General features: G+C 47.8%; 1 protein-coding gene across 1 annotated transcript; it reads left to right on the top strand.

Annotated features, from left to right (window-relative positions):
• Positions 1-387: 387 nt before the first annotated feature.
• On the top strand, positions 388-26,509 carry BCL2L14 (BCL2 like 14). Its single transcript, XM_027129584.1, has 6 exons — positions 388-585; positions 11,364-11,809; positions 16,205-16,366; positions 18,377-18,447; positions 21,371-21,637; positions 25,911-26,509. The coding sequence occupies exons 2-6, from the start codon at positions 11,371-11,373 to the stop codon at positions 25,947-25,949; spliced, it is 978 nt and encodes a 325-aa protein (XP_026985385.1). The 5' UTR covers positions 388-585; positions 11,364-11,370; the 3' UTR covers positions 25,950-26,509.

Genomic DNA, 26,509 nt, shown 5'->3' with positions numbered 1-26,509 from the left:
GCCAGAAAGACTAAGATTTGGATCTCAGCTCAACTGATGGTGGGACCACTTCCGCACCAATACCTTACCTCTCTGAGCCTCAGTTTCCTTGTATGGAAAATGGGAATCATTAACACCTGCCCCTTGATGTGAAGATTAAACATGTGTGCCACGCCTGCCACAGAGGTGATCAGTAAACATTCCCTAAACCGATGAAAGGGAAAGAAAGTAAAGTACTATCAGAAAAACACCCTCATAATTGTGTCTGTCCCAAAGGGCAGTGAGAGTCCTCGGTCAAGGATGCACAACTCCTTTTAGAGTCAAATTACTCGGGCAAAGGTCAGCCCCTCCTTCAGTTGAAAAGCTGGGGGCAGGGCTTAACAAGGAAGTGACTCCCTTCCCTAAGCCTCCTTCCAGCCTTAGTCCCAACCTGAAGAGGCTACACCCGGGTGGAGTCTTACATCACAAGAGCCTTCCAAAATGAGAAGCCAAGAAGACTTGGCCAAAGTTTCCTCTTAAGTTTCGTGGAGAGAGACTCAGGTATAGAAATATCCTTCCTGCCGCCTGACCCGAAGCAGGAGAAACTGCTGACAGCTTGGAGACCAGGTAATACTAGGAGACACCAGTCTTCACGTTCAGCCTTCCCAGCAGGACACAGGGGACTTCAGTCCTGGTTTTGCTAATGAGGCAATCTAACGGGGGTTAGTAAACCTAACGTGTACGGCATTTATTTAAACGTTCTGATCGTGTAAGTCTCAGGAAGCAAAACTAAGAATCTAAAACTGAAAGCTAACATCTACTTTATTAGGGGTTTCCAGAAAAGGGAGAAGTATTTAGGTTTCCCTTTCATTTCTCCTTTGCTCCAGAAGGTTTGGGAGGGTTAAGAATACAAAACTGGCCGAATCATTGTTAACATTATGCAGGTCTGTCTCATTGAGTATGTAGCAAGGTATGTGATAGTGTGACAGAAGCCCATTGAAATGCCAGCTACCTCCCCCAGAGCAGAAATGGGCTGAGGACAAGAGTCCCTGGCTTTGAGCCCTGAGTACCTGTGGGCACTTGGGCACAAGATCTAGTCCCGGCAGACCCCCTAGAGACTTCCTTGAGTACAGGGCGCAGGTGAAATGGGGAATACCCCCCCGCAGGAGGCTCCCTCCTGAGTTCCCTGCCTGCTCTGTTCTATAATCATCAAAGCCTGAGTCTTTGTGTTTCATTAATAAGACCTGAGGCGCTCTCTGTTTAGCTTCTATTGTAGGAATTTAACACGTTTTACCTCATTCCTCATTTTCACCCTTAGGATTAAAAACCACAGGGGAGGAGGGATGAAGACACCATACGGTGAAGTTCAGGGAAGGAAGGGGAAGGGTGGACCGCCTCTGAAGGGCGTAAGGGGGCAAAGGGTGCAGAAGGAGAGGCCCAAGGCAACCGGACAAAACTCAGCTCAAAATCTGGCCTGGGAACATCCCTCTGGGATGAGTGTCCTCACCCATGTCTTACACTCAGGCCTTGTCTGTGTGTCCAGAGTGATGGAAGTCAGCTCTCTGGCAGAGCCTGTTGCTAAGGGGTCCTCCACGCCCCTCCCCCCCCGGGACAGGCCGGAGCAGAGTTCCGTCCAGGGCAGAGTTCCGTCCAGCTTCCTGGGGCCCTGGTGGCCACAGCCTCTGTGCATGCATGAGGGCTGTTTGCTCCGTGACCTGCCACAGGAAGGGAAGGAAAATCTAACCTCGACCAATGAATCCAGAACCAGAAAAATCCCTAAAGTGTGTCCTGTGATCTTGGAGGTCATATGCTGCTCCGCAGGCCAAGGAGTGCTGCTCTGCGGTGCTCCCAGGAGACTAGCCACCAGGGACTCCGAGGACTTTAGCCATTTAGGGGGTTGGGGGGAAGAAACCCTTCGAGAGGGAAGAGAGGCCACCATAGACACTGTGAAACCTTGCTTTCGGGGAGTAGGTCTGTGAGAGTTTGCTGTAGATACGCAAGAGGGTATGTAAATACTGGATCCAAAGGGTAGGGCTGTGTGCAGAGTCACTGAATTACAATGAGCCTCACAGGGCTTATTCCGGGGCTAATTTTCCACTCCAGGCTCTGAACCTACATTCTGGGGCCTCACCCAGGGCTTCATTTCCATCAACATAAGCATAAAACTTACCTGTACGTTTCCATTAACCCAGAAGTTGGGCTGCTTCTACTTTGAACCCGAACAGCTGAGAGCAGAAGGGCTGCAGTGGTAATAAAGTAACTCACTGCTGCTTTAAAATAAGACTTCATTATCAATGTAACAGCTCTCCCGTCATTCCCAGTGAGGATGAGTAGGAAAAATACCCTACGCTTGTCAAGTGCCTTGAAAGTGTCTGAACTCATCCTTTGACGCAGCTGCAAGCGCTCGCCGGGGCTGGTCAAGGTCCCCTTGGTCCCGGGGAATGCCTGAGCACTGCCCTGCCCTCTGCTTCTCTCTCGCCCTTGGCCTTGCCTCCTGGTTGGGCCCTCAGCTCCTTTCTAGCCTGGGAGACGGCAAAAATCTCTTCTTTCACGAAGTGGAAGCGCTGTGCGCTCCATCTTGACCTCTGCTTTCCCCCCTTTTCGGATGTTGCTCCTGAATCAGCAATTAGCAAACTCGTTTCTTTTTTCTCTGTTTTTCTGCTGTAAGCGGGCCTCTCACTGTTCCGGCCTCTCCCGTTGCGGAGCACAGGCTCCGGACGCGCAGGCTCAGCGGCCATGGCTCACAAGCGCAGCCGCTCTGCGGCATGTGGGATCTTCCCAGACCAGGGCACGAAGCCGCGTCCCCCGCATCGGCAGGCGGACTCTCAACCACTGCGCCACCAAGGAAGTCCAGCAAACTCGTTTCTTAAAGAAGTCGGACCCTTCCTCTCTCTCCAAGAGCAGCGCCCCCGCCCCCCACCCACCCCCCACAATTTTAAAGTCTTCACACTGCATTAGAAAGGTTTGGTTGGTTGGGTTGCCTTAAACTGACACGGTTTCTTCGGAGCGTAGTCCTGTGGCTGGGAGAGGGCTCCCCCGCTACCAATGCAACGACTCCTCGAGGACCCGCGGGTACCTCCTGCCTACGGGGTGCCCTGAGCTGCCCAACTCAAAAGGACGCTCTGAATTAAAACCCGCCTTAAACGCCCTCCCGGCGCTGCTCTCGGACTGGGTTCAGGCACTTCCGCGCCGCGTTGGCAGCGCCCGAGTCCCGACCGCGTGTCCCGCTCTTTCTCTCGCGTGACTTAGGTCGCTCAGGCTCCACCCTCGGTCCACTTTCCTCGCTTCCAAGAACCTGAGGTCTCAGTTTTTCTAAGCAGCACCTTTTATTCACCGAGTTGCCAGGTTTGCATAAAAATACAAGAGGCCCTGGCCCTGTTCGGTATGAATTTCAGATAAACAACAGATACTGTGTTTTAGTGTAAGCATGTCCCATACAATACTTGGGACACACTTACACTAAAAAATTATTTGTTATTTACCTGACATTCAAATTGACTAGCTCTCCCATATTTCATCTGGCAGCTCTATATCATGTTTCTTTCATTCATCAAATATTTCCCGAGAGCTTATCAGGTGTCAGGCATTATATGAGGTGCTGGGAAAGCCAGCCAAGTCCCAGGCTTCATATCTTACAAGTATGTATACTTTATGCACACACACCCATACACACATACTCTCTCTCTCTCTCACCCTCTCTCTCTCTCTTTCTCTCTCTCTCTCTCTCTCTATATATATCAAGTGTGAATGTTGTGCTAAACCAAATATTTGCATGTCATTAATTTTCTTAATTGCTGCTTTTGATGAATTTTCTTTTATAAACATATTAAACCTTACAAGAAAGGCAACCTATTAAGATAGTTGTGTTTTTTTTTTGGCTGTGCCACAGGATGGCATGCGGGATCTTAGTTCCCCAACCAGGGATCAACCCGCGCCCCCTGCAGTGGAGGCGTGCAGTATTAACCACTGGAATACCAGATTAAGTCCCCTATTTTTTTTTTTTTTTTTTTTTTTACGGTACGCGGGCCTCTCACTGTTGTGGCCTCTCCAGTTGCGGAGCACAGGCTCCGGACACGCAGGCCCAGTGGCCATGGCTCACAGGACCAGCCGCTCCGCGGCATGTGGGATCCTCCCGGACCAGGGCACTAACCCCTGTCCCCTGCATCGGCAGGCGGACTCTCAACCACTGCGCCACCAGGGAAGCCCAGAAGTCCCCTATTTTAATGAATAAAGACGCTAATATTTACTGAGCATTTAAAATCTACCATGCACTACTTTAAGTGATTTACACGTGCTAATTTTTTTTTGCCCACACACCTATGTGATGGGGGGAGGGGTTGTTTTATGGGTTTTTAAAAAAATTTTTATTGAGGTATAGTTGATGTATAATATTACATAAGCTTCAGATGTATAACATAGTTATTCACAATTTTTAAAGGTTATACTCCAGTTATAGTTATTATAAAATACTGGCTATATTCCTTGTGCTGTACAATATATCCTTGTAGCTTATTTATTTTATACCTAATAGTTTGTACCTCTTAATCCCCTACCCCAATCTTGCCCCTTCCCCTTTCCCCTCCCCACTGGTAGCCACTAGTTTCTTCTCTATATTTGAGTCTGTTCCTTTTTTGTTATATTCATTAGTTTGTTGCATTTTTAAGATTCCACATATAAGTGGTATCATACACTATTTGTCTTTCTCTGTCTGACTTATTTCACTTAGTATAATATCCTCCATGCTGTTGCAAATGGCCAAATTTCATCCTTTTTTATGACTGAGTAGTATTCCATTGTGTGTGGGGGGGGGCATATGTGTAGTACACATACATTTACGTAGTACACATACATTTATCCATTCATCTGTTGATGGACACTTAGTTTGCTTCCATATCTTGGCAATTGTAAATAATGCTGCTATGAACATTGTGGTGCCTGTATCTTTTTGAATTAGTGTTTTTGGTTTTTTCAGATATATACCCAGCAAGGCAATTGCTGGGTCATATGGTAGATCTATTTTTAGTTTTTTGAGAAACCTCCATACTGTTTTCCACAGTGGCTGCACCAATTTACATTCACACCAACAGTGTATGAGAGTTCCCTTTTCTTGACATCCTCACCAACTTATGTTACTTGTAGACTTTTTGAAGATAGCCACTCTGACAGGTAAGAGGTCATATCTCATTGTGGTTTTGATTTGCATTTCTCTGATGATAACGATGTTGAGCATATTCTCCTGTGCCTGTTGGCCATCTGTATTTCTTCTTTGGAAAAATATCTATTCAGGTCTTCTGTCCACTTTTTAATTGGGCTGTTTGTTTGTTTGATATTGAGTTGAAATGAGCTGTTAATTCTGTATGGGACTCTGCACTTCCTGGACTAGGATGTCTGTTTCCTTTCCCAGAGTAGGGAAGTTTTCAGCTATTATACCTTCAAATACTTTCTCAGCCCCTTTCTCTCTCTCTTCTCCATCTGGGACCCCTATAATGAAAATACTTGTGTGCTTGATGCTATCCCAGAGGTCTCCTAAACTGTCCTCATTTCTTTTCATTCTTTTTTCTTTTCTTCTGTTCAGCATCAGTGATTTCCACTACTCCGTCTTCCAGCTCGCTGATCCATTCCTCTGTATCATCTAGTCTACTGTTGGGTCCTTCTAGTGTATTTTTCATTTCAATTATTGTCTTCTTCATCTCTGTTTGGGTCTTTATATTTTCTCTTTGTTAAAAACTTCTAACTTTTCACTCTCCATTCATTCTTCTCCCAAGTTCTTTAATCATCTTTATGATCACTACCCTGAACTCTTTCTTGGGTAGATTGCCTATCTCCACGTCACTTGGTTCTTCTGGGACCTTATCATTCCTTTGTTTGTAAAATGTTCCTCTGTTGCCTCAGTTTGCCTAACTTGCTGTTTTTATTTCTCTGTATCTGGTAGGTTGGTTACATTTCCTGATCTTGGAGAAGTGGCCTTGTGAAGGAGACGTCCTCCACATCCCATCAGTGCACTCCCTTTTCATCACTAGAGCTATATGCTCCAGGGGTGCCCCCTGTGTGGGTTGCATGGGCCCTTCTGCTGTGTGGGATGACTACTGTGGGTGGTCTTGTAGGCTTGGTTGGCCCCTGGTCCAGTTGGATGCCAGGCCCTACCTTGTGCGGAGGCTGCCAGCTGCTGGTTGGCGGGGCCAGGTCACAAGGTGGCTGACTGCAGAAACCCAGGGTGGGGAGGGGGCAGGGCTAAGGCTGAATTACTGGAGGATGGAGTCAGGGTCCAGGAGACCCTGGGGCTATTGCCTTCCCATTGGTGGGTGAAACAATGTCCTGGGGCTAGTGCCGGCCTACTGGTAGGCAGAGTCAAGTCCTGGGGTCTGGTTGTAGGGCCCAGGGGTCCTAGACCTGGTGGATGGGCCCAGTTCCTGACACAGTTGGCTGCAGGGTCCGGGGTGTCCCAAAGCTTGCATTGGCCTGTTAGTGGGTAGGGCCAGGGCCCTGCTAGTTCCAGGGCTGCTGCTGGCCTGCTAGTGGGTGGGCTGTGTCCACAGGCTGCAAGGCTGTGGTTGTGTTGTGGCTGGTGTCTGCCCACTGGTGGGTGAGGCTGGTCCTGAGGTTAGAGCAGGCTCGCTGGAGGGTAGGGTCAGGGCCCACGGGGTTGTGGGGTCTCTGGCTGGAGAGCCCTGGGGGTCCTGTGTCTAGTGCCTGCGCACTGGTGTATGGGACGGGGTCCTGGGCCCTCTGGTGGGCAGGGCTGTGTCCAGGGGCAGCTGTGGACTCAGGGGGTCTTAAGGCAGCCTGTCTGCTGATGGATGGCACTGTGTGTATGCCCACTTAGTTGCTCTGCCTGAGGTGTCCCAGCCCTGGCACCTACAGGGTGCTGGGCCGCTGCGAGGCTAATCCCCAAGGCTAATAAGCTAGAGGGAGGATTCCAGAACGGGGCGGGCCAGCACCAACATCCAGATGGTAGAAGGAACTCTAAGAACGGCTGCCACCAGTGTCCGTGTCCCCAGGGTAAGCGGCAGACGCCTCCTGCCTCTCCAGGAGACTCTCCAAAGTCCGTAGGTACGTCTGACCCAGGCTCCTTTCCAATGACAGCTTCTGCTCTGGGTCCCAGAGCGTGTGAGGTTTTGTGCGTGCCCTTTAAGAGCAAAGTCTCTGTGTGCCCCAGCCGCCTGGCTCTCCCGAAAGTAAGCCCCTCTGGCCTTCAAAGCCAAATGCTCTGGGGACTCATCTTCTCAGCACAGCGCCCCCAGGCGGGAAGGCCCCAGACCTCTCACTCCTTTGGAGAGCCTCTGCAGCTGTAATTATTCTCCCATCTGTGGGCCACCCACCCAGGGCTACGGCACTTGACTCTCGCAACTTTGCCCCTCCGGCTCGTTTTGCTGCGGTTCCTTTCTCGTTTTGCTGCGGTTCCTTCTTTCTGTCTTTAGTTGTTGAAGATCTTTCCTGGTAGGTTCATCTTGGCTGATCTCCTGCCAGGGTTGTTGTTTTGTTTTGTTTTACCCCATTTTACAGATGAAAAAAATGAAGGCAGAAATAAATGAAGGTATGTAGCCTGTCACACAGCTAGTAAGCCGATGACCCAGGATTTGAACCAGGTTATCCGTCTCAAGTTAGACGATATGAATCGCATCTTGTAAATGGAAAAACTACACCTCGTTGGAGGCTACATGACTTGCCTCAGCCCCCTCGCCAATAAGTATGAAAAGCAGCTCTTCAACTGCCTTTTCACCCCACATGCTACACTCTCCCCATTACACCACCCGAAAACCCCTTGCAACTTCTCTAGAACAGCGTGGCCGGCCGTAAGTGGGTTTCATAAATATTTTTTTAAATCAAATACTTGTTCAAACACTTAAATGCTATTCTAAATGCTTTACAAACATTAACTCATTTAATCTTTGTAACAGAAGGAAACGTACTATTCTCATCCCCATTTTATTATTTATTTTTTAAAGATTTTTTTTTAATGTAGACCATTTTCAAAGTCTTTATTGAATTTGCTACAATATTGCTTCTGTTGTTTCTATGTTTTGGTTTTTTTGGCCACGAGGCATGTGGGATCTTAGCTCCCTGACCAGGGATCAAACCTGTACCCCCTACATTGGAAGGCGAAATCTTAACCACTGGACTGCCAGGAAAGTCCCTTCGTCCCCATTTTAAACATGAGGAAACTGAAGCCTGGAGAGTATGTCACATAACTGCTAACGGCAGAGCCAGGATTGGAACCCAGACAGTCTGTCTCAGAATAGGAAAAAGTCCACAGTTCATTGCCAAGTGCCTTTCTGCCCCAGGCATTACTGTAGGAGCTGGGCACCCAGCAGAGAAAAAATAGCACATCAACACGCCTGTCCTCCCGGCACTTACATTCCCTTGTGGAAAAGAGAATGAAGTCTAGATAAATTGGAAGACCTGGGAAGGATCCTCATGGGTGTGACTGAAACTGGGCACCAAGAGGGGAAGAATGGTTGACCTGTGAGAATGGGGCGAGGAGGGGGGCGCAGGCAGAGCAAGGTGAGGGCGCAGATGCTGAAGTGATTCCAGACAGCAGAAAGTTCCCTGCAGTGCACAATGGGCGCGTGAAATCGGGAGTAGGTGAGGGAAGGAAGATAGTCCAAGCCCCAGAATAGGACAGGCGTGTGACGAAAGGGAGGGAGGAGGACCCAGTGGCGGTGTCGCCCCTCAAGCACTGCTCAGGCTTAGTTGCCCGAGGCAGGCCTGGGGGGGCTTTGGAGTCGTGCAGATATATCTGTGTGTGCAGTAGGTGTCTCAGGTTTTGCAGCCCTGCCCTTGGCCACCCTGGCAGATCACTTCTGCCCCCTCCGTCTGTACCTGATGTTCTGGCACAGCCCCTGCATCTCCCGCCTGGCATCACTTCCATCAGAACTGCTTTCTCGAGGCTTGGCCACAGAGCACTTCCTGGATGAGCAGCTTCCTATCATCCAGTGTGAGGCTCTTCCAAAAAAAGATAGGAAACAACGATAGAAACAGGAAGCATCATCGGCAGGCCTGCAGGGGATATGTCTCAGCCCTCACACCTCCTTCAAATAGTAATAGAATCAGAGGGGAAAGTTAGAGAACATTTGCTGTGAAATCAGAGGACCAAAAGAATTGAGAGACTTGCCCAAGCACTTTGCAAGTTATAAACTGAGCCAACCCTGGACCATCGGCCTCCAGGCACACAGTCAAATTGATCTGAACCACGTCACAATGCCTCAAACCCCGTCTGCGGTCACTGTCCCAATTCTTTTATTTTTTTTTGAATTTTGCCTTTTTTTTTTTTTACATTTAATTATTTATTTATTTTTGGCTGTGCTGGGTCTTCGTTTCTGTGCGTGGGCTTTCTCTAGTGTGGCGAGCGGGGGCCACTCCTCATCGCGGTGCGCGGGCCTCTCACTATCATGGCCTCTCTTGTTGCGGAGCACAGGCTCCAGACACACAGGCTCAGTAATTGTGGCTCACGGGCCTAGTTGCTCCGCGGCAGGTGGGATCTTCCCAGACCAGGGCTCTAACCCGTGTCCCCTGCATTGGCAGGCAGATTCTCAACCACTGCGCCACCAGGGAAGCCCCCAATTCTTTATCAGTTGGTCATGGTGTGAGAGGGGACAGTGGAAAGAAAAGGAGAGACATGCCAGCCGATCCCATTAATATCACTACAGCTATTTATTATCACACCAGCTCACATGCCAAAAAACACTCTTAAAGTTGGACCATTAAGGGAAGGGTCCATGATTAAGAGCCACATCAAGGACAGAGTCAGAGGGCCTGGGATGACAGTTGTACTAAAAAAAAAAAAATAGCTACCGTTTTTGAGCCAGGTTCTGTGTTGAGGTTTCTCATGCATTACATTGTACCCTCACAATACCCCTGCAAGATGACTATTATTATTTTCAATTTACCTGAAGGAAGCTCAGGTTCAGAGAGGTGAAGTAACTTGCCCCAGGTCACACAGCTAGTCGGTGGTATGGCCAGAATTTGAACTCAGGACTGTTAGACTGAGAAGCCCAAGCTGGTTTCCAGCACACGCACTGTCTGTGAAATTTTAATCCAATGACGGTTGGTAGATCTGGGCTCTCTGGCATCTGGGACAAAAAGGAAATCATAGTCCTTAAGATACAACCAAAGAAAGCAAAGTAGATCAGAAAGAAATGATTTCCTAGCAGACAACCATTTAAGGAATTATTTCATGAGAGCTTAAATTGAACACAATCAGTTAATTACATCTATCTGGTTATTCATATGGAAATAAAGATGAAACTTCCATCCCCATCATTTTAGTGCTTGTATTGATCTTTCTAAAACATGTCTGTGGTCACATCATTCTCCCGCTCCAGACTTTGAAAAGCTCTCCATTGCTTCCATCACTGTGCTTCAAACTTGTAAAAAAAAAAAAAAAAAAAAAAGCAGGATTTTTTTCTTCAGATAAAATCTTACATGGAATGCTAAATACGGCAAGGAACAGAAGCAAACCTTTCCAAGCTAAATCAGCGAGTAAAGGAAGAATGGAGAGAGGCCGGGGAGGGCCGGGGACCCCAGACAGCTCCCTCCCCTGGGCTGGCCTCTCCCCTTGCCCAGCTACCCTCTCCCAAGAAGACTTTTTTTTTTTTTTGCGGTACGCGGGCCTCTCACCGTTGTGGCCTCTCCCGTTGCGGAGCACAGGCTCCGGACGCGCATGCTCAGCGGCCATGGCTCACGGGCCCAGCCGCTCCGCGGCATGTGGGATCTTCCCGGACCGGGGCACGTACCCGTGTCCCCTGCGTCAGCAAGCGGACTTTCAACCACTGCGCCACCAGGGAAGCCCCCAAGAAGACTTTTAACTGCCCTCCACAGTCTAGGGCCCCTTCTGAAATGTACTGATCTACCGACATGAGAAAATGCAAAGCTTTCCGCCTGACCTTCCAAGGCCCTGATCGCCTGGCCCTGACTGCCACTTCCCCGTGGTCCTTCCACATCCCTATAGCCCCAGCTCTCCACAAAGCACAGGCTTATGCGCCACCAGATCTCTTTCCACTCTTCAAACACATCCTAAATTCACCCAGAGCCTGCCCTCTGCCCAGCCTGTTCTAAGGCCCAGTAGCCAGCCACCCATCCAAACACTTTCTTTCCTTCAAGGAGCCTGCACTCGCCCCCCGTTCACAGCTGTCTTTCCTCCCCACCTCCCGCGCTGGCTCCTGCATCTCTGTTCGAGCTCCTAGCTCGCCCTCTTTGTCTGGAGTTATCTATGTACAAGTCTCATCTCTGTAAGACTGAACTTTCAGAACAAACCTTGGCTTTTCCAACTCTGATGACCCCCTGCCCCCAGCACAAAGAGAATAGGTACTGAATAAATGCTTACTGAGTTTCACCCCATCTCTCCCGACCTACAAAGAGTAGGTGGCTCCCAGGTAGATGGACGCGTGTGGACTTTGTCGTTGCAGCCCTGCCATGTGCACCAGTAGCGCCTGCGACCTGGAGGAGATCCCCCTGGATGATGATGACCCAGACAGCATGGAATTCAAAATCCTGGAGTTCTATGTCAAACACCACGTCTTCAAGAACACCTCTGCTGTCTTCTCACGAAAGCTCCCGAGAACAAGAAGTTTGTCCCAGAAAGGACCAGAGAGTTGGCAGGCAAAGAAAGCATGGACACAGGGACCGTGGACTTGCAGAAATTCCCAATCCACGGAGAAGGCCATAAACGTTGGCAAGAAAAAGTCGTCTTGGAGAACACTCTTTGGAGCAGCAGAGAAGGAGGAGGACTCTCAGAGCTCACCTCTGGATATCCGTTTTGAGCTGCAAAGTCCGGTGGGACCTCAGAGTGGTCCTCACGGTCGGCAGTGGCCGAGGTCCCTCTCCAATGTGGAACAGCACTTAGAGCGTGAAGGTAGGCTTTCGGGGATTCTTTCTCTCCCGCAGCCATGTGTTTCCCTTCTTTGTGCGCCTGGGGGTTCACCTCCTCCCAGCTGGTAATGGGGCCTTAGGCAAGGCACTCTTTGAACCTCAGCTTCCCAACCTATTAATACTCAATTCTAATTTCCCTGCTTTTCTCAAGACTGAAAAGAAAGGAAGAGGATAGCCGTGAAGGGTGATGGGACTGGTTTTCTGGCTCCACCGTCTATAAACTTGCTGCCCAAATCCCTAATCCTCAGTGCCAGAGACCCATATAAGAGAAATAGCCCCAGCCAGGCTCAGGCTGCTCTTCCTCCTGAGGGAAGTCAACTCCCGTCTCTGGGCCTCTGTGTTTCCATCTGTACAATGGCCTCTGAAGTGGATGGAAAGATCAGATAGCTGTACACAAAAATACTTTTCAAAGTACAAGCCACTCAAAAAACCACCAAGAAGAATTTTGACAAAATCTTCCTTCAGTGGTACAAAACACGTTGTACCGAACAAAACATTTTCATGAAAGGCTTTATCAGAATCGCCCTTCATCCACAAACCCTGGCATAACCATCTTCCTCCCCTCCAACAATACCTTGTGCCCAATGCCCAGATTTTAAAAGAAACCCCCCTCCTGCTGGGCTGATTGGCCCGTGTAACTTGTCAATAATTAGTCAACAGGTGGCAGTAATGTCTCAATTTTTAAACATTGTGATGGCTGGCTTACTTGGAGAATCACCCCCGCACAATGACAGCTTTAGATCATTCACTGTGATCAAGGAAACTTCCACTTCCTATCAGACTTATAGAATCTTAGGAGAGGGGAAGTTAGGGTCGCGATTACCTGGGGGAACTCCTCCTTCCCCCAGGGGTACAGCAGGCTTCTTCTACTGCGGGTGGTATCTGAGCTCTGGAGCAAACACAACAGTTTGGAGGGACCTCAATAGGCTTTTCTGCTTGTCCTGTTCTTTGGAGTTTGCTAGGAAACGGAAGATTTTACAGACTTTAACCTTCTGGCTTTCCTGAGAAAAATGACGTTCTGTATTTCAATATTACTGAAGTGTCATGTCACCTTTCTTATTTTCTAAAATTTCCATATCTCTGTGTAGATATATAGATATCCCTACAAATGTAGAAACGGTTACCTCCTAAAGAGGCGTAGCTTTAAGGATTTAAGCACAGTTGTTCCTCCCTTCTCACCTTCCTCTCTCCTTGCTTTCTTGTTTAGTTAATTATGTGGGTAGTTAGTTGGTTTTATGTTGGGTGTGACCCCAGAGGGACTCACGTTCTATTTCTATTCTGCCACATGTAAATCAGAGCTCAGCAGTTGGTGTCCTGTTTTTTTTTTTTTTTAACATCTTTATGGGGGTATAATTGCTTTACAATGGTGTGTTAGTTTCTGCTTTATAACAAAGTGAATCAGTTATACATATACATATGTTCCCATATGTCTTCCCTCTTGCATCTCCCTCCCTCCCACCCTCCCTATCCCACCCCTCCAGGCTGTCACAAAGCACCGAGCCAATATCCCTGTGCCATGCGGCTGCTTCCCACTAGCTATCTACCTTACTACGTTTGTTAGTGTGTATATGTCCATGACTCTCTCTCACCCTGTCACAGCTCACCCTTCCCCCCCCCCCCCCGGGTTCTTTTAACTGAAGGTCGCAATTTAGCCTGTGCTGCCATTTCCAGGACTCAGACACCAGGTTGGAGTGAGAACGATGAGGTTATGTCCCAAGACCAAAGTCTCATAGTAAGAGACCTTGGAATGTAGAAAAATGAATGTCAATACCAATTTTAGTAACACCAACCCGAGTTTTTGTGTGAATCTTTTTTTCTCCACAGCTATGACTCGCTACAACTTCAATAACATAGAGATTATTTTTCTCTCCCATAGAAGAAAACCACAGTTTGGCAGCCCAGGCTTGATCTACCAGTTCCACAATCTTTAAGCATTCCTATTCTGCCATCCCTCAGCTAGTTGCTTCCAACCTCAGTCACCTTAAAACCCAAGGTGGCTGTTGGGATTCCAGCCATCATGTCTACATTCCAAGCAGGAAGAAAGAGGAAGCAAGGGAAGGACAAAAGGGTATCTCCTTCCTAGATAATGCAGCTCCCTTTCAGAGAGCTTTCTTAAAACTGTACCCAGCTTCTTACATCTCAGTGGCTACTCCTTACTGCAGACGAGGCTGGGAAATGTAGTGCTGTCAGCTTCCCCTGGCATCTCAGGGATCTGTTACTAAGGAAGAAAAAGAAAGTGGATACTGGGTAGGAAATAGCAGTCTCGACCATAAGGAATTCTCTCACAAATGCCCTGCCTCTTCTAAAACAAATGCCTCAAGCCAAATGCCTCCCCCATCCCGCTCTCCTGCTCTCCTTAATCCCACAGGGAGCCCCCAGAATAAACTCAGAAGGATGGGCAGCCTTTCTGTTCTCTCTCCACACCCACCCAATGTTCCCTTGCCTATCAGATGGGACCAACTCTGATGAGAAGGGAATTTTTTTTTCCAGTTTTTTAAATTAAGGTATTAGAATGGGAATCTTAACTAGAGCTAATTCATCTGAGTCAAAATGAGGTTGCTTATAGTTTTTCCTGCACGTATTTCACCTGCATCCCTCCAGTCCGCAGAGACAGATACACATACACAGGTTAGTCAGCTTGGGTACCTCCACGTCTGCTGGGGGCCTTGTGATTGCCCTGCCACGTGGCGGGGGCTGGGGGCTGGGGAGCGACAACCTTGGGGGCCCTCACCTGCCTCCTTTGAGGGCAAGGTGGGCGCAGTGTGACTTCCGTGGAAGAGAGCGTGTTAATCACCCTGCAGGCCGCACAAGGTTGCAGAGAGGAAAGCACGTGGAAGCTTTCCTCTCCCATCTCCTGCGGACACAAGGGAAGGCTCCCACCGGTTTTGGGATCCAGCCTCTTGCCACCTCCTTCCGTGGGTGGCCAGCATTCACGAGCAAGCCGGTTGGACTGCAGTAAGGTGATTTAAAAGTGGAAAGTACTTGTGGTTGGGTTATTAAAATGGGAAGGAAAAGCGTTGATCCTTCTCCTTGACCTCTCCAATTTTTCTCTCTCTCTAACCCACTCCTGATCTGTTTCTGAACCCTATGGATGGAGCATCATGAAAAATGTAGCTTTTTAAGGAAGCCATTAGGCCTTTTTTTAAAGGAAGGCATTGTGGACAAAGTGTCAGTTGCCATGGCCTTTCAGTGAATGCCCTGGGGGGTGAAGGGAAAGCACCGGGGCGCCATGTGACGGGCGAGTCCAGGGAGAGAGGTTCAGGAACCACCTTGGCAGCTCCGTAGGAGGTCAAACCCTGCCTTGCATGTGACACCATCCCTCCCCGGACCCAGGCCTTGCCTCTCTTATCTATCCTGATTGACAAGGTCCGGGTGTTCCCCTGGGCACACCAACCTTCTGGCCAAAACCCCACTCTGTCACTTTCGTCAAGTCTCATGAATTAAATACTGTTGTTCTTAAACATTGCATGATACGACCGCTCCGTGTCAAAGGCAGAACTTGTACGAGCTTCTGAAAGTTAAGAACTTAGTGATGGGTTAACAAGGTCAATTTTACTCCCAAGTAACTCAGCAGTACCGCCTGCCCTCCCAATCCGGCCCCATCCCCTACCAGGGGCAAAGTCGACCTGTCCTTCACAGGCTATGACATTCAGGGGGCCAGTGCCATTTAAACCTTCATGTCCCCAAATGCTTTACCCTCTAGTTGCCTGTGCAAATTCATGGCATAAGGCTTTTCCTGGATTATAAACTCTTGAAGGTCGTGGCTTAGACTTTATGCATCCTTGTTTACCTATCAGCACTTTTCGCATGTTTCCCACTATACGTGGAGGAGAGAGAAGACAAGTGACCATGCAAGCAAGGGCAGTTCAGTGTTCACTTGATAATGAGTCATGAATATGGCCTGAGAGCAGGGATATTTCTCTTTCCTCCGTGACAACCCCCAAAGGCTTGTCACACTGCTGAATGCCCTCCTATGTGCATAGGGGCCAGCTCTCCAAGATATAAAGGATGTCCAAAAAAAAAAGAATAAAAATAAAAGCATAATGAGCATTCCCTCAAGCAAAGAACTAAGCACTCCCTTTTGTGTTTCCTCCCTTGCAAAGGGGCAAGGGGACCCTAATTTTGCAAGGCTTCAGAAAGAGGGTGCAGAGGGGCAATTGTTTCGAGGTGGCAATCACTCCTCTGTGAACTCCTCCTCCGTCCCAGCCTCTGCCAGGCAACTGCCAGTGATTTCTGAAGAATGGACTCCCCTCCACGCACACTCCCGGCCGCTTCCTTTCGCTCCAGGCTGGTGTTTTCATTTCGGGCAACTGTGCATACCAATCAGCTAGACGAAGTTCTGGGAAGGGCCTGTCAGCACCATTTTGTCTTGTTTCAGCCGTGGACCCCAAGGTTGTTTCCATTGCCAACCGAGTCGCTGAAATCGTTTATTCCTGGCCGCCGCCAGAAGTGCTCCACAGCCAGGGAGGAACCTTCAAGTCCAGAACGATTGTGGCACGCCAGGGTCTCCAGCACCAGGGCTTCCAGCCTACAGCTGCAGGTGGGAAGAGTGTTTGCAGTGGGCTGCCTGTCTGCCATGCAGAGGTCTACAGCATTTATGTACTTACACAGCTCAGGGCTCTGCAACTTAGGAATCTCTGCTAAGCTGGCCTCAGGGCACGACAGCAACACTCTGGAGGCACTGACCTTCTTTAGCTTGAGACCAGCCCAGGCCAAGGCGAGTATGCCAGCAGCTGGAAGCAACAGGCCAAACTCACTGCTAAGTCCAAAGCAAAGTCTCCTACTGAGGGGCGGGAGGAAGCCTGCACTCAACCTTGTCCACAGGGGGAAATGCAAGTTAGATTTCATCACGTTAGCCATGGCCAAGGACCCGTGTACTCGAGCAAGTGCACAGGGTATAGTTGGAGCATCGCCCGGGGATTTATGATATTGCCTTGGGCTGCTGTGAAAAAGCAGGGGGTTGTCAGGTACCAGGTCTGGGGCAAAACGTGAAGCAGAACTGAGAAGTAGTGATCAGACTGGGTCAGTTGTCACCAAACTATACCAATAGGTAGGACTGTGGATCGCATCCGACTTGCAGGAATTCTAGAGTTGAGGGAAGCAGGACCAAGGGCCACAGGAAGAGAACGTCAGTCTGGCCATTCCCTCGTTAATGACTATCCTGCCCGTGGTTCTCGTTCCCAAACTCCAGTGATGATGAGGGTCCTAGCTGGCCCCTGAGTTTGCAGTACGCCAAAACAGAAGGCAAAAGATTGATCTGCAAAGGTGGTGGTGTCTCCCAAGCTCAGAAGCAAAGTGCTGAGTTTGTCCACCCTGTGCTGTGCTGCTGGGACCACAAACTACCAAAGGGGCTTAGAGAGTGAGGCGCTGGGAAAGGAGGACCCTTCTGACAGCAAAAAACAGTGTTCCAACTTTATTGCCATCTCATGTGTGCCTGGGCCTCGTAAAGCAATACCCCTAAACCAAGCAAAAGCTCAGGCTCTCATCCTTTGCACGCATGAGACATTCAGGCTACTGTTCTAGCAACTTTCCTGGAGAGAGGCGGCAGCGTCAGATTAAAAACTACACGTGGGCGGTGGAAGCATGCAGTCCTTCTTTTCCCAGGTGACTTGGGTCTCAGACTTCCTACCACCTTGCCCTTCACTCGACCTTGTGGGATGTATTTCCTGGCCTCTCCTCCCCTCTCCCTCTGGGACAAACATGAGGACTCCATGACATCAGAGACTGCGCCATAAGGAAAAAGGGCCGTCTCTGTTTGGATTCCGCTCTATAGCAACGACCGTTTTCCTAATGTTGCATGTTAGCACATTTTGAGACAAGAAAAATCAGACTCCACCTTCCCTGTTCCAACACACACACCAACTGGGGCCACCTCTCTCTCTGTCTGCCATGTTAGCCTTTGGGGTGGGAGACCTTATTCATTTTATTTACTTATACTCCACCTTGTTGTAAAGACACAGCACACAAAGTACACATTTTAGTAAGATAAATCAAATTTGAAAGATACTGTAAAAAGAAAACAGTAGGAAAATAGGTGGGTTTAGGAATGAGTTTAATTCCCCAAATGCAGGAAGACTATACCCCCCCCCCCCCCCCCCCCCCCCCCGCCTTAGGAGGCCACAGTTCGGCTCTACAGTTCCTAGCAGCTAACACAAAGGGGTGAGATGATCCAGTAGGGGTTTATGGTGTCTATATGGAAAAAGCACCATATGCTCAGCACAAACCCAAAGACCGAGAGAAACTGCTCCTAAATATCTTTAGAGATAAGCTCATGTATCTTCAACAACATTTTTACAGTAAATAAAGTGATGAGTTTCACGGTGAGAACTGTGGGAGCGCTGGGGGAAGAAAGAGAGGAAAGGAGGGGACTGTGGGAAAGGGTGTCTGGAATGGTTTGGGCCTGATCAGAAGAGGCAAGGTAAGACTTACTTTGTTGAGAATTATGAAGGGCATGTCTTCCTCAATCCCTAACCAGGCTACAAGCATTGTCCCTGGAAACATTTAAGATTGTTTTTTCTTAAAAGAAATAACTGGAATTTTCCCCTGGCAGACGGAAAAGACCAGATAATAGCCAGAATCATTGAGCTGCTGAAATATTCGGGGGATCAGTTGGAAAGAGAGGTAGGGAGCTTCTCGAACTAACGAGTTTTCTTTCTGCGTCCGCGCGCTGGTACCCAAGGATGGAACTGTACTGCTGCTTGTGCTCCTTTGCAAAGTTCTGGTTTCCACTTAGTCCTAAATTTTATTTCCCTTGGACTCAAAACTCTTCACGCTGGCAGCATCTCAAAAATGAATCACTTTGGAAAACATAAGTAAACCTTCTGGAGCCTCCTTGGAATTTTTGGAAATGAAAAAAGTAACTTTGTTTTTGCAGGAAAAAGACACCAATAAATTAAAATTTGCTGACTAGAATTATGAATCTAGTTCCCCATGTAACTGATCCTCAGGGAAGTTTAGACCCTTGCATTTGCCCTGCAGCCTGGATATCTGTGTCCCACAGCTGCTCCAAGTCTGGAGTCTTGTCTGAAATCTCCCCCTAGAAAGGCCGGACTGTTCTCTCTCAGCAATTCGGCCAGGGGGCAGGTTAGTGTTAACTCGGAGAACTTGGAGTTTCCTGCCATTTAGAAGTTGAGACCAGTTCTTCCCATCAGGAACGTGTAGGAGTTACCTTCAGGTAAAGAGGTAGTGAGCAGGCCCCCCTGTAGTCAGGGCTTCTCAAGGGATCTTGTCCGTGTCTGCCGCCCACTGACGGCTGCATGGTCTCCAGCATCTGTGCATCAGGGGCTGGCCTGTGGACCCATTCCTTCGTTTGGCCAGGATCCATGGGGAGGAGTCAGGTCTGTGGGGACTCTGCAGGAGGGGGAAACAGCACTCACTGGCTAGCCAGCCAGCCCAGTCTCAGCATGCTCTGTGGCTCCTCGACGCCTTTGTCACAGGCGTGCCCAGAGGATGGTGACCAGGACAGGGAAGGGCAGGTAAGGTGGTGCAGAATGAGAAACACTAAGGAAACACTGAGGACCAAAGAAAAGAGAAGGGGGTCTGGGAGCTTCAGGGCCACAGTATGGGGTGGACAGGGGTGCAGAGGAAGCAGAAAACAGAAGAGGGCACATGGTTTTAAGGACACCCCTGTGTTTCTCCAGAACTAACACTGATAGGAGTTACGGGCAATTGATTTCTCCCCACTTTAAGAATGAACTTTCTAGCACTCAGTGCTGTCCATCGAAGCCAAGGGCTGCCTTGTGAAGAAATGATCTTCCTGTCTCTAGAAGAATTCCAAGTAGATGCCACTAACCAGCCCACAGTTCAGTACTTGAACTAGGAAGGATCTGACAGGTGTGCTCAAGGATTCCTTACAGCTCAAAGTTGCTGTGGCTCTCACTGCCGTCTCCTTCCCGGCCTCCCCCCCGGGGGAAGGAACTTGGCAGTAGGTCAGGGAGGCCAGGGACGGGGGCGTGGTATGAAGGTTGACCCTTCTGGTTATGAAGAGAGATGCTTTCCTTTTCACCCCACAAATTACCACTTTAAAAACCTCACTTTGCCTGACGCACTCTCTTGATGATTTGGGGGCAATCATTTACATTATTTATGTAGAAAACATGGTGGTGGTTCTCTTTATGTGGTTCCCCCGTAGAGGACTCTGGTGGGAACACACAGAAGCTCTACTCGTGCTCTGTGGGTGTTAAGTTCCCCACAGAATGGGACAGTGACAAGGAGGAGGGGACCTGCCACGTCTGCAGAGTGTCTGCAAAGCCACTCATCCCCGAGGGCACTTGCGGGCTCCTCCCACACCTCCCTGAGATGCCAGAAAGCCAGGTGCAACCGCAAGGGGCAGGGGGGCAGAGTGGGTACCTGTGGAAGGGGTTTCCTTCTGGCGTTTCATTCTTTTACTGTGCTGGCATCGTCCTGGATTCCAGCCGCCCGCTGGAGGTTTCGAGTCTACCTTCTTCCATTGGGTCATGACTAAGAGGAGTCCATTCTTGGTGTCGAGGATGTTCCTGCTTCAGATTTATAATTCAAATAGGCCCCTGTGTCTCCTGGAAGTTGGGAGGAGGTGGGCTGGGCTCAGATAAAGGACACGGCTCCACTAAAAATCTTTATGTCGCATCTGACTCATCCCCAGAATACCCCTTTTAGAAACCATCTTGGTTGAAAACCTGCTCAGCTTATCATTCCTCAAGGACAGAACTAGTTGATTTTCAAATAAACATATAGTCCCTGATCATTGAGAAATTTGTTTTCACATGACAACCATCACTTTACAGACATTGCAAGGAAGGCCTTAGATGAGGATGATGTATGCTTGATGACACAAGCCCTGATTTTTCACAAGCAGAGGCAGGGACTTCCCTGGTGGTCCAGTGGTTAGGACTCTACATTTCCACTGCAGGGGGCACGGGTTCGATCCCTGGTCGGGGAACCAAGATCCCGCATGCCTTGCGGCACGGCCAAAGAAAAGCATCTCGCATCTTGAAGCATCCTGGACAAATGCTAACACTGAGAGCACTTTCCGCCATGTTGAGCACAACATGTTTTACTCAATTACCCTGTAGTACAGGTACTGTCATCCCAGTATAGAGATGACAAAACTGAAACCGAGAGGTTAAGTTCTCCAAGATTGCACAGCTAGTAAGAGGTGTAGCAGGAGGGGTTGAGCCCGAAGACAGTGATTTCCAGGCTTCAGATTCTGCCCAGTACACAACCTCTAACAAAGCACTTTGCACTGGGTCACAACCGTCAGTAGACTGTGAGCCCTTTGAGTGAGGGGCTGAGTCTTAATGGTCCACAGTACCACCTGCTGGGTACTCAGCACTCAGGAAACATCTGTTGAATGTCGAATGAATGGGCTGTTCAGTTTGTATTTGTCCCCATGAAAGAAATTCACAGAGAAGGTCCATGCCCAATCTGGTCCTGCAGGACATGGTACCACGATTGAGACCAGAATTGAGGGTTTTCCATTGGGTGTTTCAGTTGCCCAGTGTCGAGTGGGAGAGTTTGCCTGCCTGGGCCAGGCTGCTATACTGACTGCTTCTCCTCTTGCACACAGTTGAAGAGAGACAAGGCTTTGATGAACAGCTTCCAGGGCGGGCTGTCCTACTCTGTTTTCAAGACCATCACAGACCAGTTCCTAAGGGGTGTGGACACCAGGGGAGAATCAGAGGTCAAAGCTCAGGGCTTTAAGGCTGCTCTTGCAATAGACGTCACGGCCAAGCTCACAGGCATCGACAGCCATCCCATGAACAGGGTGCTGGGCTTTGGAACCAAGTACCTGAAGGAGAACTTCTCGCCCTGGGTCCAGCAGCACGGTGGCTGGGTAAGTGCATCCTATTTAAAAATAAATCTTCCCAGAACTCAGAGGAGATGGGATGGAAAGGGGTTTTTTGGGTTTGTTTTTTTTAAGTGAAGGGAACACATCTTTGAAGCGGTTCTCATGGGTTTTGGACACTTGAGTGGCAAGAGATTTATCCCATTGATGGGAACATATTTTTTAGTGATTATCTTATCAATAAATATTTACTGAGGTCCCAAAGGGTATGTGGGGTATGTGTGTGGGGGGAGAGGGACTGGTCGGATATAACAGGAAATGAAGAGATGTTGATATAAAATGTTTAGATAGACATAATTTCTGTTTTCACAAATTTTGCAGGCAGCGGAAGTCTAGCAGTGAGAAAAGGACAGGCACATAGTTCCTTATTCTCTCAGATGCTGATGGGGTGCGGGTGTAATTCTCACGCAGAGGTTCAGGACTTATGACATTTTGCCATTGTTGCTTGGACCCAGCCATTTTGACAGGGACATTTTGATAACTGAAGCAGTTAAATTTTCATCTATTTTTAATTACCTGCTATCAGGCAAAACAGACCTCTCTACCCTGATTCCTCACCTCAACCCCTCTCCCATACTTTTCCCTTGAGATTTCCTTAAAACTGCCATGTTCAAATGGCCTCGTAACAGTAACCTTTTCAAAATGCTTTACCCCATCCAGAGCTCTAAATCTCAATACAGTTAAGTGCCCTACGTACGAACGAGTTCTGTTCTGAGAGTGTGTTCGTAAGTCCAACAAAGTTAGCCTAGGTACCCAGCTAACACAATCGGCTATATAGTACTGTACTGTAATAGGTTTATAATACTTTTCACACAAATAATACATGACACAAGAAATCAAGAAAGCATTTTGAATCTTACAGTACAGTACCTTGAAAAGTACAGTAACACAGTATAACAGCTGGCATACAGGGGCTGGCGTCGAGTGAACAGGCAAGAAGAGTTACTGACTGGAGGAGGGAGAGGAGGTGGAGCTGAAGGATCCTCAGCGATAGGAGACGGAGGGCAGCTGCACTTTCACTCATGCCCAACATTGACGGCACAGGTGCTGGTTCCTTGCTGGAACCAGATGCACGCTTGCATCTTTGAAAGTTCGCAACTTGAAGGTTCGTGTGTAGGGGACTTACTGTAGGCCAAGGGCATTTCTGTCTGTTCAAGCCCTTCTTAGGAGGACATACATTATCATTAGTCCTCTTTCCACGAGAGTGGTCCAGGGGCCAGGAGGCTTGAGTCTGCTCTGGACATGGCCCTGGGGCCTCCAAACAGGCTTAGTGTCTTGGCTGCCAGACGGAAAGTACAGCTGATCATGCCTAAGGGGCTGAAGTGTCCGCCATGGTCTCCAGTGGCTACCCATTAAGCAACCCAGACTTCTGTTCTTTCCTATTTTCCACTTTTGCACCAGATATGATAGCCCTTAAGTGGCTAATCTGAACAAGGCTCTTAGCTATTCTAAATTCAAGCTGCCTTAACTCATGCTAAGAAGAGGACAGAATCCTCAACATCACTTCAGCTTTAACTGCCCTTCCTTCCAGGACCCCCTCAAGTCCCCCTCTGCCCCAAGCCCTTCCGGACTACTCCGGCTCAAGACTCTTACCAGCCTCTGACCTTTTACAACACTTCACGTTTGCATTATGATTATATACAGGAAATTACCATCATTGTTGGTCTAGTTCATATATTTTTCCAGCGAGGTTATAAGTATCAATTGGCCTTACAGGCCCATTCTCAAAAGTCTATTTAGTTAATTAATGTAACTGAAACGCCAAAAGTGTTCTATAAAAAACGGCGTTTCTACACCAAAAGCAGAAGCGACAAAAGAAAAAATAAACTGGACTACATCAAAATTAAAAATATTTCTGCTTCAAAGGATACCATCAAGAAGGTAAAGAGAAAACCCAGAGAATGGGAAAAAATATTTGCAAATTATATATCTGATAAGGGACTTGTATTCAGAATATGTAATAAATTCTTACAACTCAACGATAAAAGACAAAAAACCCCGCAATTTTTTTAAATAGGCAAAATCGATTTGAATAGACATTTCTTCAAAGAAGATATACAAATGGCCAATGAGCACATGAAAAGATCCTTGCTTGCCATCTTCATTTCTACATTAGGGAAATGCAAATCAAAACCACAATGAGATACCCACTAGCATGGCTAACATAAAAAAGACAAGTGTCAGTGAGGATGTGGAGAAATCTGAATCCTTATACATTGCTGGTTGCACTCTAAAATGGTCAAGCCCCTTTGGAAAACAACTTGGCAGTTCCCCAAAAGGTCTATACCCAAGAAAACTGAAAACAAGTGTTCACATAAAAACTTGTACATGAATGTTCATAGCAGCATCATTAGTCATAATGACCCCAAACTGGAAACAATGAAGAAATTTATCTATGATGAATAATGAATGGAAAAACCAAATGTGGAATATCCATACAGTAGAATAATATTTAGCCATAAAAAGGAATAAAGTATGGAAAGGTGGATGAACCTTGAAAACACTATGCACAGTGAAAGAAGTCAGACAGAAGGGCCAAATATTGTATGATTCCATTTATATGAAATGTCCAGAATAGACAAATTCATAGAGACAGTGGTTTCCTAGGGCTTTGGGGAGAGAGAACGGGGTGTGACTGCTGACGGACACAGAGGTTCTTTTTGTGGTGATGAAAATGTTCTAAAATCAGATAGAAGTGATGGCTGCACAACTTCGTGAATATACTAAAAGCCACTGAATTATATACTTTAAGAGGTGAGTTTTAGGTATGTTTCCAAAAAATCTGTTATGAAAAACAGTGGTTCTGGGCTTCCCTGGTGGCGCAGTGGTTGAGAGTCCGCCTGCCGATGCAGGGGACGCGGGTTCGTGCCCCGGTCCGGGAGGATCCCACATGCCGCGAAGCGGCTGGGCCCGTGAGCCATGGCCACTGAGCCTGTGCATCCGGAGCGTGCGCTCCGCAGCGGGAGAGGCCACAACAGTGAGAGGCCCGCGTACCGCAAAAAAACAAAACAAAACAATGGTTCTAATTCTAGTAAGCAAATAAAAAGAGGAAAGAAAAAAGAATATAAAAAGTTTTATTAGTTCTTAATTTGGTTGCTAGTGCTAGAGAGAAAAACAGTTCCAATCAGAGAAAACAGATGGATGTTTTGGGGGTAGAAATAATAAAGGGAATTTTCAAAGGCTTTAGAATTTTGTGGCACTAGTTCTTTAGCACTTGTATTTTCAATTCAAAATGTATTAGTTTACTTTTCCAGGTCATCATAAATCTTATCTTAAGTCTTGGCCACAGTTAGGTTTAATTTGGAGCACGTAGCTAGAAATTAGGAGAGGGAAGAAAAAGAATAAGAGGGAAAGGACTAATTTTTTCCAAAGTTGCAGAGACAGAGTTGCAAAAAATAAAGGATGCTGCTGGAAGAATATTTACGAGTTGATACGAACTATGAAAGTGTGGAGGCGGGAGGCTCAGTCTCCCAGAACAGGAAAGAGATGAATCTGGGTGGCAAGCCTTCCATTGCCCCAGGGATGTTAGTGGCTCTCTGGAGTGTCCTTGTAGTGTGGTGCGGAAGGAGAAAAACTATTCCTAGGCACACGTTTTTCCAGGAGCTCAGGGTTCCTAATTATCTTAGTCGTCCACATTTCATAGAAGTGCATCGCATCTTCCCAATGGAACTGCAAATCTGTGAGGGCAGAATTATGTATTTCATGCCCCTTTTTCTCTCTCATAGTTTCCATTACTTTTACATAAGTCATAGATGTTCAGCCAATACTTGTAGAATAATGAGTCGATCAAATGAATGAACAGCGACTCTATCCACAAAGCATGCCAAACAAGCCACCATTTGATTTTAATTTATTCCTTGGCCTTTTTGCTTCGCTTGAAGCATCATTCACATCGTTACCCTGTGGTTCTGGCAACCTCACCCCTTCTACAGCACTTTGGAAGAAGAGGTTTGCCACCTCCATAGTCATCAACCTTTCAGTATCTACTCTTTCGAATTTAACCATAGAATCAAAGACTTTTCCCATCTAGCCAGTTAGCCCTGGGTGTGTCACATAAGTCCTTAGCTGATAAAGTTTTCCTTTCAGGCATACCCAGGATGCCAGTCACCTTTCCAAACCCTCCCCCCAACCTTAACATGGTCTCCAAGCCTTGGGTCATGCCTGGGATAAGAAAGCAGAGTTAACAGGCATATGTTTTCACTTCAACAGTGAATCAAACTTGGAATTTTAAGAATCTATTTCTCTTTCTCCCCCCCTCTAGGAAAAAGTACTTGGGATATCACATGAAGAAGTAGACTGAAACATCAGAGGATTTGTAATCTGGAATACTCATGGTCCAACTCTGGTCTTGTGTATATCCGTCTTAGCAGACTATGGGAGAAAACAAAAATGGACAAGGCAGATGGACCATCAAAATCTGCAAAACCATTATTCCTGCAAATCAAGAGGCATCAGGAGAGGCCTTGAAATCTCCGGCTCATAGAATCTAGTAGCATGGCCCTCGGCATCCATGTTTTCAGGTCTCCATTGAGTGTGTAAGGAAGTCTCGAAAGGCAAGTGGTAATTTTCCATTCAAATGCTTAGAACAGAAGCCATCACCCTGCCTCTGCCGGCCACTTTAGTGAAAGTGTGTGACACATGTTTGTTGACCTCATGAAGGTGAAATGATAAACGGTGCATTTGCTTACTCTTTGGTTTCCAGTACTATTTATTTTTCAAACTTCACTTGAGATGGCCCGATAATGACATTGTTTCAAGCCTACCTTTAGGCCCATGTGGCTGTTCGTGTTGGTAGACAGAGCTCAGAGACTCCTGAGTTTACTGCTGTAGCCTGGGGAGAGACTGCCGTATCTGCTTTTA

Source organism: Aethalodelphis obliquidens, unplaced genomic scaffold (assembly GCF_003676395.1).
Source record: "Aethalodelphis obliquidens isolate GAN/ISIS:26980383/991018 unplaced genomic scaffold, ASM367639v1 scaffold36, whole genome shotgun sequence".
NCBI classification, from domain to species: domain Eukaryota; kingdom Metazoa; phylum Chordata; class Mammalia; order Artiodactyla; family Delphinidae; genus Aethalodelphis; species Aethalodelphis obliquidens.
This window is presented reverse-complemented; position numbering and strand designations above follow the sequence as displayed.

What these genes read in the sequence shown, in the direction of transcription:
- BCL2L14 (XM_027129584.1), top strand. Translation starts at nt 11,371, where the DNA reads ATGTGCACCAGTAGCGCCTGCGACCTGGAGGAGATCCCCCTGGATGAT. An exon ending in ACAGCACTTAGAGCGTGAAG is followed by an intron (nt 11,810 to 16,204) that starts GTAGGCTTTCGG and finishes GTCTTGTTTCAG; the next exon opens with CCGTGGACCCCAAGGTTGTT. An exon ending in CTTCCAGCCTACAGCTGCAG is followed by an intron (nt 16,367 to 18,376) that starts GTGGGAAGAGTG and finishes TTCCCCTGGCAG; the next exon opens with ACGGAAAAGACCAGATAATA.